Here is a 13,579-nt window from a genome sequence, read left to right as displayed (position 1 = left end):
AGGTCAATAATGCATGCATGCATAGGGTATCCATGCATAGAGATTCATGGCTAACTCCCTGCAAGCATTGAGAACTTGTGTGGTTACATGCAGTAAAAGATCAGGTATACATGTAGGCCAGTACATATAATAGGAAAGATCATTATGACAATTCCTGTGCCAAAATAGAAACATTATCTATAGTGCAGTTATGGCTGTTTTCACAGACAACACTCCCATCAGTCTCATCAAGGGCTTCTCTGTATACACTTGGCTCATGCAGCACTATAGTGTGGTTTCATTGGCATGTGGAGCTGACCTGCATGTGCAAAGCATTATGGCAGTGGATGCTGTCCAGTCCAGTGTTTAATGATATTCATAATCATTAGCTAACATGTATGTGGTTACACTTAACTGTGGTATGGTATACAGTAACCGGAATATTGCAAGTTTTACTAAAATGACTGTATAATTATACTCTTGATAATAAATTTAATATCACTAGAATGGCAGACACAATAGAAGATGTCACTGGTTCCCTGCTAGTGACTACAATCAGCTCCAAGACCATCAGAAGATCGTTGGAGAGGCCCTCATTAATCTGGCTGGTGTACAGCAGGGGGAAAAGGTGTTAGACCTTGGATGTGGAACTGGGCACTTCACAAGGGTCTTGAGTGAACTAGTGGGACCAGAGGGGAGAGTGGTGGCTGTAGATCCAGATGCAGAGAGGATTAAAATTGCCAAGGAGAGCAGTAAGAAGAAGCCAAATATCAAGTTTCTGGTGGAGAATGATCAGACATTTCCTGGACAAGATTACGACCTCGTGTTCTGTAACCATGTTATTCAGCGAGTCATGGATAAAGTGGCTCTCTTTAAACGTCTTCATGAAAAACTACGCTCTGGGGGGAGTTTTGTACTCCTAACTTTTGATGGAACGCCCGAATTCATGGCCGATATCCTTGATGCTTTTTCCGAGTTTGCTGGTCCTGACTTCCACCACAAGCTGATGTACGAACAACAGGTGTGGGAGACAGCAAGCACTTATCGAGAGCTAGCAGAGGCAGCAGGATTTGTAGTGAAGTCTATAGATACGAAGCAATCACACGAGGAGTGGGGGAGCCTGAAAGAACTCATATCGTATTTTCATGGAGTAAGCCATGGCCTCTTCGACATATCTACTGTAGACGAGGAGTCTTTGGAGCAGTACAGAGTCGAGAATAATCTCAGATCATTTCATGTCCCTCGAAAACTACTGTACATTAAAGTAACCAAGCCCTGAGCTTATAATTAATCTAATCATCACATGATTTGTTAGGCTACAATGGTACATTTTTTTACTGGACACAGAAGAATTTTGTTCTATTCATGTTGTACATTACATAGCATTCCTAATGAATTCTTGATTACATCAAGTGTACATGTACATTTGTATGCATGTAATTGAAGAGAATTTGTTCTACTGACGATCTTTACCCACATCATGATTCATAGCCATAGGTAAAGATCATTAATGGTACAAATGAAATACACAGTTGTCTCTTTTTAATGATGATGAACTGTTCCTAGATCCTGGGCACTACATGTTATTTCTTTTCTTGTGTGTACTGAAAATAAATAAAATGATCTAAATTAGCACAACCACACAAAATGTTCAGTCGTGTACCTTCTTGACGAGCCACTGCACGTCCCTAACTGCCCCCTCCATGATTTGACCCACTCTCTCACCATCACTCTCCTCAGAATGGCTAGCGAACTCCTTCAAAGCAATGCAGCCACATGTACATGTACATATTAAACAAAGACTTGCATGGGAGTATATTTATTAAGACCTTAGCTACCTGGTAACCATACTGTATGTAAACACATTGCACAGTTAATTATTAACTTGTTTTATCCTGTGCTTGTAGTGTTTCTGAGCATCGTTGGGCAGGACTGTGATCTCCCTAAGCAACAGTCTGTATAGAGCCTTGGGGGACCTCACTACACAAGCCATTCTCTTTTATACAGTACACGCTTCTAAACATCAGAACAATAGATCTACCACATCATGAATAACAAGACAAAATAATTACATAACATTAAGAGCAAATGCATGCACTCAAATGACATTTCTATAGTGTTCCATTGACCTAGCTAGAGCATCTTGATGAGAGTACAAAGGTTCATAACCCAACTCTTGACGAGCCTTCTCCCACGAAAATGAGTGACTGACTTTGAAGAATCGCATAGAACTCCGATTTAATAAACAGGACACATCAATCCTCACAAGAGCGAGCAACAGACAAACAAAGTCTAACACATACGCCAATAGCATCAGAATAAATAAGGGAATGCCGATTGGGACCACCTTGAAACCAAGAGGATGTAGAAACTGCTTGTGAAAATTAGCAGATGAGCAGACAGGACCGTGGTCTCCGATGTAAAACACTTCACCTCCGATAGTAGAATCGCCTCCATCATCAAGCAACTTCCTTGCAGCGACAACATGGGCCCAGGCACCATTACCAATATACAAAGATTGCATGGTGATTCCACAACCGATACTCATTCCTATAGGCACATAATAGCCCTTACACTGTTTCGCAATCCTAAGAGGTGTAATTACCAAACTCTTATCCCCCTCTCCAAACATCGGGGGACATCGCAGTGAACAAGTAGCCAGTCGAATTGTTTTCTTTCCTTCGCGTCCATTAGCCAATAATACCAGATTTTCAGCTTCGTTCTTAGAGCCACCATAATGTGGAAACACTAAATCATCGTAGGAAGTGAGCTTAGACACTTTTTCGTCTAGTCTCTGAGGTAGCGAGTTTTTCTGAACTGTTAGCGCTTGAGCTATGCTCCCTGTGTATACAAGCGCTCTCACACCACAGTCGATACAAGATTGGATAACGTTTTGAGTTCCATCGATGTTCACCTCTCTCATTCGACCTCTTGCCATTACACTTCCTTGCTCAACTATTGCCGCACAGTGGATCACAATATCAGCCTGTACAAAAGCCGTAGCTATCAAATTTGGATCGAGGACACTTCCATGATAGTAGGAGACCTTGGGCTTTGATGGGGGAGTTGCATAGCCAGTGATGGAAGTAATGAGAGGCTGGTTAGGAGGTACTGTGTCAAACAGCCTGATTTCAGTCACATCTTCCCATTTCTCATGAATAATCCTCGCTATTTGAGAGCCCAGCGCTCCACTGCCACCTGTGATCACCACCACCAGTTTTTCCAAGGGCTCTGAAGACAGAGAGACACTGCTTGCGCTTTCAGAAGACATGTATTCTTCTTCTTCTGCTTCTACATTGGTCTAAGGCTCCGCCCCCTTGTAGTTGTAGGCCTAATAGGGGAATTCCCATCTACACATTGCTCTACAACGATCATTTCCAATTGATAAAATTCAAAGTTTGAACACCTAGCTTGAGCAGGACAAGCTACTCGACTATGCCTACAAAAAAAAAAGCAAAGGGTAAATTTACTACATGTAGCTATGATATTTATGGAGTATTCCAGGTCATAGTTAGTTGTTAGTTGGTATAATAATAATATTATTCAGACTATTAATGGAATGAATGATCATAATTATGTGTGTGTCTGACGATTGTGACTACGTACATGTACCTGCAGGTAGTCAGCCTACCAGCCGACAAAAAAATAATGTAGATGAAGTAGCACCACTGCTTGCAAGCAAGCCCTGTCCTCGAGCACAGAGAAGCAAGACAGAGCCGAAATGTGAGCAGCAACGTAGGAGTCGGAGGTCACAGCAGAAGATAACTGACACAACACATCAAACTACACTGGATGATTATTACCATGTGCGGAGGAGTACCAGGAAATGCAAATCACACATTGAAGTGAGCCGACTCTATAACCAGTTCAACCAATGATTTGGTAATGGTGTGTCTTACATGCATTTATATAATAAATAGGTGTGGTACTAAGAGAGCTAGGATAATGTTTTAAGTTACCGTATAGCGCGAAATTTTCGAGGCACTTATATTTCGTGGATTGGCCTCTAAAAGCCATTTCGTTGCACAATGTTCGCGGAATGACTGCTAACCGGAAGCCACGCCTTAAATCTTTGCACGTTATAGCAGGTAATTTAGCAATTTTCGTGGACTTATTTTCGTGTAGAATTCTAACCCACGAAATCCGCGAAAATTAAGCCCCTCGAAAATTTCGCGCTATACGGTAATTGTAGTTGTATTAACAAGTAGGGTGCTAAATTTCATTGATTTTGATACTCAATATCACTTCCTTCCCCTCTCTCCTCTTAGAGCGAGAAGTATGATGAGATATCGTCCAAGCTTCGTGCCAAATGTGAAGACAATCTGGAGGTTATAAAGGACGAAATAAAGGGAAAGGGTGTGGTCACAACGATTCCTCGAGTGAAGGGAGACTTTATTTGTGAATATTCCGGAGAGCTCATATCTTTCGAGAAGGCTAAAACAAAAGAGGCGGAATATTCAAAAGACTCAGATGTCGGATGCTACATGTACTACTTTGAGCACAAAAGCAAGAAATATTGGTGAGACAATAATTACACGTATAAATAAGACGATTGTACTGTACATCCTTTATGTCATTGGAGGGTACTATTGTGGACAGTTTGCGTTGTTTCCACCATTGTTGTAACAGTAAACACTGTAGTTTTACTCTTGGCCTTATAATAATTATAGCTTCGATCCCAGACCCTTGCTTGCAGCCTGGGAAGCGAGGCTACTTAAAATAGTACCAGGGCTCGCGCTAAAAATATTAGCATGACCGTTAAAATGTCAGTACAATTACTGCTTTGATCCGACAAAATACAATTTTTTGCTCTGACATGCAATCAACATAAAGTTGGCCATACTATTTATAATTTCTATATTCAAATCAGATAATTATAGCCTCATGCACAGTCATTAACTGGTTTGATCTTGTGCATGAGGCTGGCAGCATGATCTTTGAAGTCTATTTTGGGCCTGTTTTTGACAAAATATCTTGGGCTATAGCCCATGGTCTTTTCCCGAAAATGAGAAATTAAGTTGGACGCTTGAGTATTCCTTGAGCCATCAATAAACTCGTTCAAGTTTCTTAGCTTATTATGAAACTTTGGAGAGAACCCCACCAGCCAGTTAGAGACCCTTCAGCCAGAGAGAGAGAACAAACTAAGAACTTTAGATAGTTCGCTTGCTCTCAGCTAGCTAACTACATTCAATGTACAGCCATGAGGCAATTTGTAATTCTTGGTCTGATCCATTTATCCATACTTCTTGTTCTGAGCTACTAGAACTCCGACAATGGCGTGCTAAAATAGCTAACCCAAACTGGCTAGCTCTACATGTACGCTCCGACAAAATGTCTGACTAACACGTGCAATGATCTGTCACGTGCACATAATAACCAGATTTTGTCAGGTGTCAGACTGTTATTTCGAGCCCTGTTAAGTACATACTACATAATCATTAATTCCTCACACACACATACACACACACACACGCACACACACACACACACCCACACACACAGTATTGATGCTACAGAGGACAACGGTCGAATGGGACGTCTACTCAACCACTCCCGAACAGAAGCCAACGTGAACACCAAACTACACGAGGTGGACGGTGATCCTTTCCTCTGTCTAATGGCATCACGGAACATACCAGCCAGAGAGGAGCTTCTCTACGATTATGGAGAGAGGAGTAAAGAAGTCATTCAATCCCACCCATGGCTGGAGAGTTAGAACTTTATTGCACAACTGTATATATACAACAAGACTCCGTAGTTATATAGACATTTTAATTCTTCTTTGTACATTTTGTTTTTATTATAGTGCACTCGTTGTTTTATATAATTTTATAGTATATTACACTCCGAACATTAGATCATTCTCCAGTACAGTTTAGATCTACATTAAATTATCGTGAGTAATAAGTATTGGCTAGCATGTAATTCAAAAGCATTGAACATAAAACTATCGTCTCTAGTCTAGCCGCCAGTCTCTCTTAGTTTAGCAATTTGGTCTGGATGCACTTTGCACTCCACGGAGACAGGGTCACAGAGAGGGTACATCTTGACATGAACACTATTGAGATCATCGTCACGGACACACGCACAACGCCAGTTCTTGGAGCCCGGGGCAAAGTAACGTCGAGGGTAGCCCACCCAGTCCCTCTGTGTTCCTCCACTGTGTGTGTGTGTGTGTGTGTGTGTGTGTGTGTGTGTGTGTGTGTGTGTGTGTGTGTGTGTGTGTGTGTGTGTGAGTGTGTGTGTGTGTGTGGGTGTGTGTGTGTGTGTGTGTGTGTGTGTGTGGGTGTGTGTGTGTGTGAGTGTGTGAGTGTGTGTGTGTGTGTGGGTGTGTGTGTGTGTGTGAGTGTGTGGGTGTGGGTGATGGAAGGGTGTTAGGTAACCATGTGTTGCAAATCGTATAATTATACATACAGCATATTTTAAGTCTAGAAAAACAAATTTGGTTTGCGTACAGGAGAAATAACTACAATGTACTGAAATTTAATGACTCTCTGCTCAACTATATAATTCCCTCACCTTCCAGTGGAACAGAAGACCTTGCCTCCCTCATCCTGAGTCCAGTGTGAGTTACAACCAGGGTACCTCTTCTTGAGCTTTGCTGTCTCCGCATCGAGCTTGTCCTTGTCAGTGAGTGACCTCTGATACTTGTACCACTCTTTAGTGGGGCTACCGTCCTTGTTGTAGTAGCGGGCAATCAGTTTACCCACGAACGTGTAGTCTTTGTCGTAAAATTTGACCCATCCGTCCAGTTCCCCTATCTGAGCCAGACTAAGTCCCTCAATGTCGTCAATGAGACCCTCATCGTTAAACTCTCCAGTAATGTATCCCCTGGAGCCGTCACGACCTGAAGAACAAGACAGTTTATAATAATGGGTTCGTACGTACACATTGTACATGTTGTACATTGTACATGGCACACATACATGTAGCTATATTATGTATATATTAACTTCACGTATATATATACAATTCGAAGGATTTGAAGTAATTTTTCCACTAGGTATATTCTGAAACAACAGTTAGTTTTTAAAGATTGTAATGCGAGCAGTAATATCCACTATACCGGTGAAGAAGTTGTATCCCCCACTGGGGCCATAGTAGTGCTCTGCCCCCTTTTCCACATCGAACACACGCCCCACGACAGCCAACCAGAGTGGCCTGAGTGTCCCGTTGTGTCCGTGGGCTGCCAGCTCATTGAGTGTGATCAAACGAGTTCCAGATTTAGAGTAGATTGGTTCTGAAGGATGCTCTGGGTCAAAGGGCGGATTATAATATTGAGGATCGGGGAAGTTCTTAATGCTAGGTCCTGCCTCTGTGGAGGGTGTCTGCTGGTTGGATGATTTCGGGCTGTTTGATTTGATATCTCTTTTGATTGAGTCAGGGAGGAGTGATTGAAGTGCCTCTCTGTACTGATAGCCCACAGCTACTAGGATGAGGATCACACCCAGTAGGAACGGTTTACTCATATCAGGGCCCCTCAGAAGTCTTCCGAGAATAGTAACAGCACTGGCAGCTGAATCACAGAGCTAGAGAGAGAGAGAGAGAGAGTGCTTGCGGGGAAGAAGACAGGAAGTACAGAGGAAGTGGGACCTTGAATACTTCCTGTCTAGACCTTTAGAAACCACATCCAGTCACGCCCATCACTAAAAAGTAAACAATGTTTCTAATTAGAGCCCACCCACGTGGCTGTTTTTTTTAGAGAATGAGTTGGAAAGCACAATCTGAAAAGATAGTCTCTTGTGCTGCTACAGACTTCTATTCTGGCGTGGAGGTATGGCTGACAAGACCACAGGTGATAAACAGACGCCTACTGGGCTGTGTGGAGGTCTACAGCTCTCATAGTGTGGAGTACACCACTACACACGTCAATGATGATTGTGGTGCTTCTCATGCTTCTAGTGATGTGCTGTATGGAGAGTGTTTGAGTAGCCTTGTCTCGTGTGTGCTTTCGGATGAGAGTAGAGCTAGTAGTCGGGTGGTTGTGAGGAGAATGCTTCCTAGAATGAGGAACATGGCTGAGAGTCTGGAGGCTGTAGTTATCGGTAGGTTGTGGGATACTCTTATTATACATCCCAGTGTCAAGTGTAGCATCTTCAAACAGCCATAACTTGAGTTCTGGTGATCCAATTTGAATACTTCTATGATTTTTTCTGAGAGCTTAGAAGAAGTTCTTTCATATGGTATGCTCAAATCCCAAATTTGAAAAGGGCCATAATTTCCTATTTTCAGATAAAGACCATGGGCTATATATAGCCCATGGTATTTTGTCTAAAACAGGCCCAAAATAGACCTTTGATTTTAATACGTTATCTGAAAGGCCTCTCTCTAAGCTTTCAGAAAATTAGAAAATTAACGTTATTGGACCAACTGAACCAAAGTTATGGCCGTTCAAAAATGCTTTATTTTTTGTTTAAGAGTATTAGTACTAGCGTCTCTCTGTAACTAGAGTTCTGATGGTCCAGATTCAACGATTTTTATGATTTCTGAAGTTTAGAAGTAGCTCTTTCAGAATGGTATGCTCAAATCCCAAATTTGGAACAGGCCATAATTATAAAAAAAATACCATGGACAACACACACACAGCCCATGGTATTTTGCTGAAATTGCACCAAAAAAATAATAGTAGTTCATTTAATTGAACATACAACCTGAAAAAACTCAGCTTTCAGAAATAAAGTTATGATAATGTCTATTCATTTTCTCAGACGAGGATTGTTATACAGTGACCTTTTGCCCCCTTGATGAACAGTGCCCCGCCCACTCCACCATCCCCCCTGGCTCGTACAGACTCCAGCTAGTAACCGCAGCTGACACTCAGTAAGCTGGCCTACTGCATGCACTCATTACATAATATACTCGTTAGAGGCTATAAATAGCTCAACTTGGTTTAGGATGTCCTGCATGTGTGTTTTGGGGATAATTTGGATCACTTTTAAGATGTTGCAATGTATACATTCAGTTGTATCCGTAATGTATCAGTGGATGCTATGTCACTTTTTTGAATGCAATTTTTCAACATTGCAGTGTCATTCTGATCACATGCACTGCACTTGTAGGATTGTCTTGAGTACTTGGATACCTCCTGACGACAAACTGGACAGCCCCACTGTGAGGGATTCAGCCACACCCACTAACGGAGTGACCACACCCACTCTAGAGTGGCTCAAAGCAGTCCTCTTACCAAAAGTCTGTCAATGGTCTGAGGAGAATAAGGGGAAGTCCCCATCGGCAAGAAGGGGGAAGTCCCTAGTACCCCTATCTCGTTACTCACAGCTGTATCGAGAGCTGAAATCAAAATATGGAGAACACTTGGTTAAGGTATAGAGGGTTTCAGGTTGATTGACTGCTCGTTAAAGGTTAAAGTGCACCACACACACACACACTGTGTGTTTCCTGCAGTTATGGTTCACTTTTAACTAACAGTCAACCAACTAGAAATCCTCTGTAACTATACATTCTCTATGTCAGTGGGTGAGATATCCTTGTGCACAGGAAATTATATTACACAGTTGATTTATTACTGTGGCTTGTATGTGTGTGTATGTGTTTGCAGAGCTGGCCTGAAGCGACTGACCCTCACAAGTTTGTGTATGAGGACATTGCTATTGCTAGCTACCTTCTGGTGAGTGGCAGTGGTAGCCGTGTGCTCTACTTGTTGGGAACCTACTGGGTTCCTATCATATAATTTTGTTATTTATTGGGAAAATCTGCTATGGGACGTAAAATCATTTTTTAATTGATATTCATGTCTTGAGCTAACTTCCAATGATCATAAGTTAGTCTAGAGCTCGAATATATATAATTTTTTATATCGAGTGCATTGATTGCATGTTTCAGTAGCCAGCTTTAGTCACTTGTAACCTGATATTCACATGTATTTATTTGTATTTATCCACTTCAGGTATTGTGGGAGGTAGAGAGGGAAGAGCTAGGTCTGAGAGACAAACAGTCCTTCGTTGACCTAGGCTGTGGGAACGGGCTCCTTGTGTACCTGCTAGCGGCTGAAGGGGTGAGGCCTAGCTACCAACTGCACTCATTACACTGTGACAAACTTATCGCTTTTGTATAGCATCCAGGCAAGGGAATTGATTTAAGGGCAAGAAAAATATGGAGAATGTTTCGAGATAAAGCCACTCTTGAAGTGAGAAAATTAATCGCTTAATATTATACAATCTAAAAACTGCATTTTTTAGGTGAGTACTTTGACTCCATCTGACGAGACTCTATTCCCTAACTTTGACTGGTTACTAGGCAACCACTCGGACGAGCTGACGCCATGGATTCCAGTGATGGCGGGGCGGTCTTCTTACCACACTAGCTATTTTGTTCTGCCCTGCTGTCCACACGACTTTGAGACAAGAGTGGGTTGAAATTTTGTATGTCTAGATATGCCATAGATACACTGTATTACTTACTAGCGAATGAGCCAAATCAGCAGAACATTTGACCCTTTGTGATATAACTATTGTGTTTTAACAAGGATCGTGTGTATTTACTGGTAATAATTTAGGTTTTGCGATTTTATTGTTGCGAATTGATCAACCCTCGATTGCAAAGTTCGCAAATGTTTGATGCTCGCAAAGCATTCTAGTAATACAGTAATAGTTGCGGTAGTAGTTGACATGTTTTTCTGCAACTGTCAGTATTGATTCTTTATACTGTACTGTACTGAAATCTTTACCATTGCAAAATACTCTTCCTTATCATCTGCATGTAGATGCATGGTATATGTAACCTCAGCTATGTAACAGAAACCTTTTCTACTTCCCCTTTAATTCAGACTGCCCCTGTAATGATGAGCTCACCATTTCCCTCATTGATGTTAAACCAGTGCAGCCCCTCTCATTATCCCCCACACAGTGTTAAGCCAGCTTTATTACCCCCACACAGTTGTTTCCCTTCTCATACCCCCCACACAGTGTGTTAAACCAGCTCTGTTACTCCCCACACCAGTGCCTCTCATACCCCCACACAGTGGTTGCCCCTCTCATACCCCCACACACAGTGTTAAGCCAGCTCTGTTACCCCCCACACCAGTGCCTCTCATACCCCCCACACAGTGGTTGCCCCTCTCATACCCCCCACACACAGTGTTAAGCCAGCTCTGTTACACACAGTATCTATACACAGTATCGTCGGCGTGACTCTGACAGGAGTCAATATCGCAGCTATCTGGACTATGTGCGAGAGATTGGGGAGAACATGGGGTTCAAAGTTCAAGAGGACACAATGAGAATACCGTCAAGCAAGAGAGTGAGTATCCCCGGCCCCTTGTTACCAGGTTGCAATAATTAATGGAAATACTCGGACACTTTGACCCTTTAGTGTGGAGTCTAAGAGGTCATTCAGTGTGTGATGTCATAAGAACACCTTACAAGTGTTCTCCACTTCAATGGGTTTATGGTACGCGTTGCTATGGCTATGGTATGCGTTGCTATGGGCTCGTTACATGTACTTAGCTGCCAAGCAAATGTACGAAAAAAATTCACAGCTTTATTGAAATGTTAAAGTCGAGTGCTATTATTCCAGAGTGCATTGTAGGGACACTTGTAGTTAATTGACGATGCTTGTTTTCGTATTAGTAGCAAATGAAACAATGAAACTGCTCTTAGACCACAATGACTGATATGGTTGAAACAACTACATACATGTGACCCTCAATACTACAGTCGTGTGTGTATGTGTGCGTGTGTGTATGTGTGCGTGTGTGTGTGTGTGTGCGTGTGTGTATGTGTGCGTGTGTATGTGTGTGTGTGTGTGTGTGTACGTATAAAGGACTGTGTAGCCAGCCAGCCCATACATGAAAAATACTGTTAGTAAAATACTGTTAGAATGTGTTAAATCCATGGCCTTGTCTCAACACACTGCCTATATATACATTAATTATAATACAGGTGTGTCAGGTGGGTAGGCGTAGGAGCTACCTCAGAACTGACGAAGACGAGGTAGACAAGAAAAGACTGGCCTATCTTGAGCAGCGTTGTCCCTCAAGAACAAACACTAGCCCTCTGACCTCAGCGGCTGACATTGACGAAGCTTTTTCAACAGTTTTACACAGTCCATTTCAGACAACCCCTCCATCAGCCTTGCACATTGTGGCCACTGCAGAAAGTATACGAATTTCAGCTTCTGAGTTTTCAGACAGCCAGGTAGAACTGAACGTGGCCAGTGCAGAAGATTTATCTACTCAACCTGTTGCAAATCCAACGATCGAGATGAGCTCTAAATGGGCGTCTGGGTTTCAGCCTCGTTCCTCTACTGAGCATGTGCGGAACTGTACTCTGGTGGACCGTGACATTCGGGCTCTAGTTGTGAAGAGATTGACTGCTGCTCTCTTGGAAACGGAGCACTATTTGCGGGTGAAATGTCTGTGCAGTGTAAGAGGCTCTACAGGGAATCGTGTGGAGGAGTCACTACTGCAATGGAATGTTGGAGGTACGTGTACTCCTTGAATGTTAGAAACAGCTGTCATGAGTCCACTTAGTTATGTAATACTACCTCTGAGAGCGTTGCTATAGACATTCAGAGACTTGATTCTGACCTTCCCAAGGGACACCACTATAGCTTGCTTAGTATTGATGTAATTGTCATCACTAAAAAAGCACGCACACATTTGTAAGGTGACCTCTTTACACCTGTATATATCGTGCAGGCGAGGTCCGTCTGAGCAGAGCTGTGATCCTATTGGACGCTGCTGTGCTGAGCAGACTCAAGAGAGAGTTTGGTGGTCTCCAGACTTTGTTACGTAACGAGCACCAGGTGTTTGAAGGTTAGTGGTTGGGGGTTCCCCCTAGAAGCCTTTGATCTCTAAGTGGTGGTTTTACGGTACATAGTTCTTAGTGGGTTATCGAAACTGTGGCAGTATGTTCATCTGGGAGATTTTTTACCGATTAGTTGATGGTCCTGTGTGTGTGTGTGTGCTGTAGTTATGATCTAGTTACTTTGCTATTTGATATGATAGGGGAAACATAACACTTTCATTAAGTTCTATAGATTACTAGCATGACACGTAATGTTGGTAGATGTGTTGTATTCAGGCCGAAACATCATGCATTCCATTCAAGTGACTCATATGTTTCCTTCTATGATTAGGGAAAATTAGTCTCCCCTTTCATCCTTGCACAATCAACTACAGTGTGTGTTGTGGTATTGAATAATATTGAAAGTGCTCTAGTATGAGGTCTTGTTTTGGGATATAATCTGATAATAATTTATGACCACTCCCAAAATGTAAAACTCATTTTCTGTTCCCCACAGTGTATGGTGGACAAGTTCACTTGCGAAACTGGTCCAAGCTCGATCAACCTGTGTCATCCAAACGCTCAAAAAATCCAAACCGCTCCAAATCGGAGGCAATTCTACTTAGAAAGACAAAACCATGCTGGTTTTACCATCACCATCCACAAGGGTGTCCAAGACTAGACACCGACTGTCCCTATGCACATGGTGACCATGAACTGAGGCCAAGGCCAGATTTCACTATTGAGACACTATTGAGTGATCTTTAATTATAATTATGTTAGGTTGTAGTCAATTTGTGCTCATTTCCAGTAAAGCATAATGATATTCATAGCATTCCGAGACTCCCCCACGGTCG

General features: G+C 42.4%; 5 protein-coding genes across 5 annotated transcripts; 3 read left to right on the top strand and 2 right to left on the bottom strand.

Annotated features, from left to right (window-relative positions):
- The first annotated feature begins 190 nt into the window (after positions 1 to 190).
- Positions 191 to 1,258, top strand: LOC135340183 (demethylmenaquinone methyltransferase-like). Its single transcript, XM_064536505.1, has 2 exons — positions 191 to 241; positions 485 to 1,258. The coding sequence occupies exons 1-2, from the start codon at positions 191 to 193 to the stop codon at positions 1,256 to 1,258; spliced, it is 825 nt and encodes a 274-aa protein (XP_064392575.1).
- A 735-nt stretch (positions 1,259 to 1,993) lies between these two features.
- On the bottom strand, positions 1,994 to 3,296 carry LOC135339375 (3 beta-hydroxysteroid dehydrogenase type 7-like). The gene has a single exon (XM_064535452.1). The coding sequence runs from the start codon at positions 3,248 to 3,250 to the stop codon at positions 2,078 to 2,080; it is 1,173 nt and encodes a 390-aa protein (XP_064391522.1). The 5' UTR covers positions 3,251 to 3,296; the 3' UTR covers positions 1,994 to 2,077.
- A 41-nt stretch (positions 3,297 to 3,337) lies between these two features.
- Positions 3,338 to 5,830, top strand: LOC135339377 (N-lysine methyltransferase KMT5A-like). The gene is made up of 4 exons (XM_064535454.1): positions 3,338 to 3,439; positions 3,598 to 3,824; positions 4,248 to 4,498; positions 5,482 to 5,830. The coding sequence occupies exons 1-4, from the start codon at positions 3,415 to 3,417 to the stop codon at positions 5,693 to 5,695; spliced, it is 717 nt and encodes a 238-aa protein (XP_064391524.1). The 5' UTR covers positions 3,338 to 3,414; the 3' UTR covers positions 5,696 to 5,830.
- On the bottom strand, positions 5,819 to 7,551 carry LOC135339376 (neuferricin-like). Its single transcript, XM_064535453.1, has 3 exons — positions 7,046 to 7,551; positions 6,499 to 6,826; positions 5,819 to 6,139 (listed from the first exon to the last, which is right to left on the bottom strand). Exons 1-3 carry the CDS (start codon positions 7,446 to 7,448, stop codon positions 5,941 to 5,943), a joined length of 930 nt encoding a protein of 309 aa, XP_064391523.1. The 5' UTR covers positions 7,449 to 7,551; the 3' UTR covers positions 5,819 to 5,940.
- An 83-nt stretch (positions 7,552 to 7,634) lies between these two features.
- On the top strand, positions 7,635 to 13,563 carry LOC135339373 (probable tRNA (uracil-O(2)-)-methyltransferase). Its single transcript, XM_064535450.1, has 11 exons — positions 7,635 to 8,024; positions 8,688 to 8,799; positions 9,039 to 9,300; positions 9,536 to 9,604; positions 9,884 to 9,991; positions 10,052 to 10,123; positions 10,176 to 10,343; positions 11,113 to 11,235; positions 11,877 to 12,417; positions 12,635 to 12,751; positions 13,240 to 13,563. Exons 1-11 carry the CDS (start codon positions 7,685 to 7,687, stop codon positions 13,488 to 13,490), a joined length of 2,163 nt encoding a protein of 720 aa, XP_064391520.1. The 5' UTR covers positions 7,635 to 7,684; the 3' UTR covers positions 13,491 to 13,563.
- The last annotated feature ends 16 nt before the right edge of the window (positions 13,564 to 13,579 follow it).

The sequence above is a fragment of the Halichondria panicea genome, chromosome 8 (genome assembly GCF_963675165.1).
Source record: "Halichondria panicea chromosome 8, odHalPani1.1, whole genome shotgun sequence".
In the NCBI taxonomy this organism is placed as follows: domain Eukaryota; kingdom Metazoa; phylum Porifera; class Demospongiae; order Suberitida; family Halichondriidae; genus Halichondria; species Halichondria panicea.
Note: the sequence above shows the minus strand (reverse complement) of the source record. Positions and strands in the feature narration are given on the sequence as shown.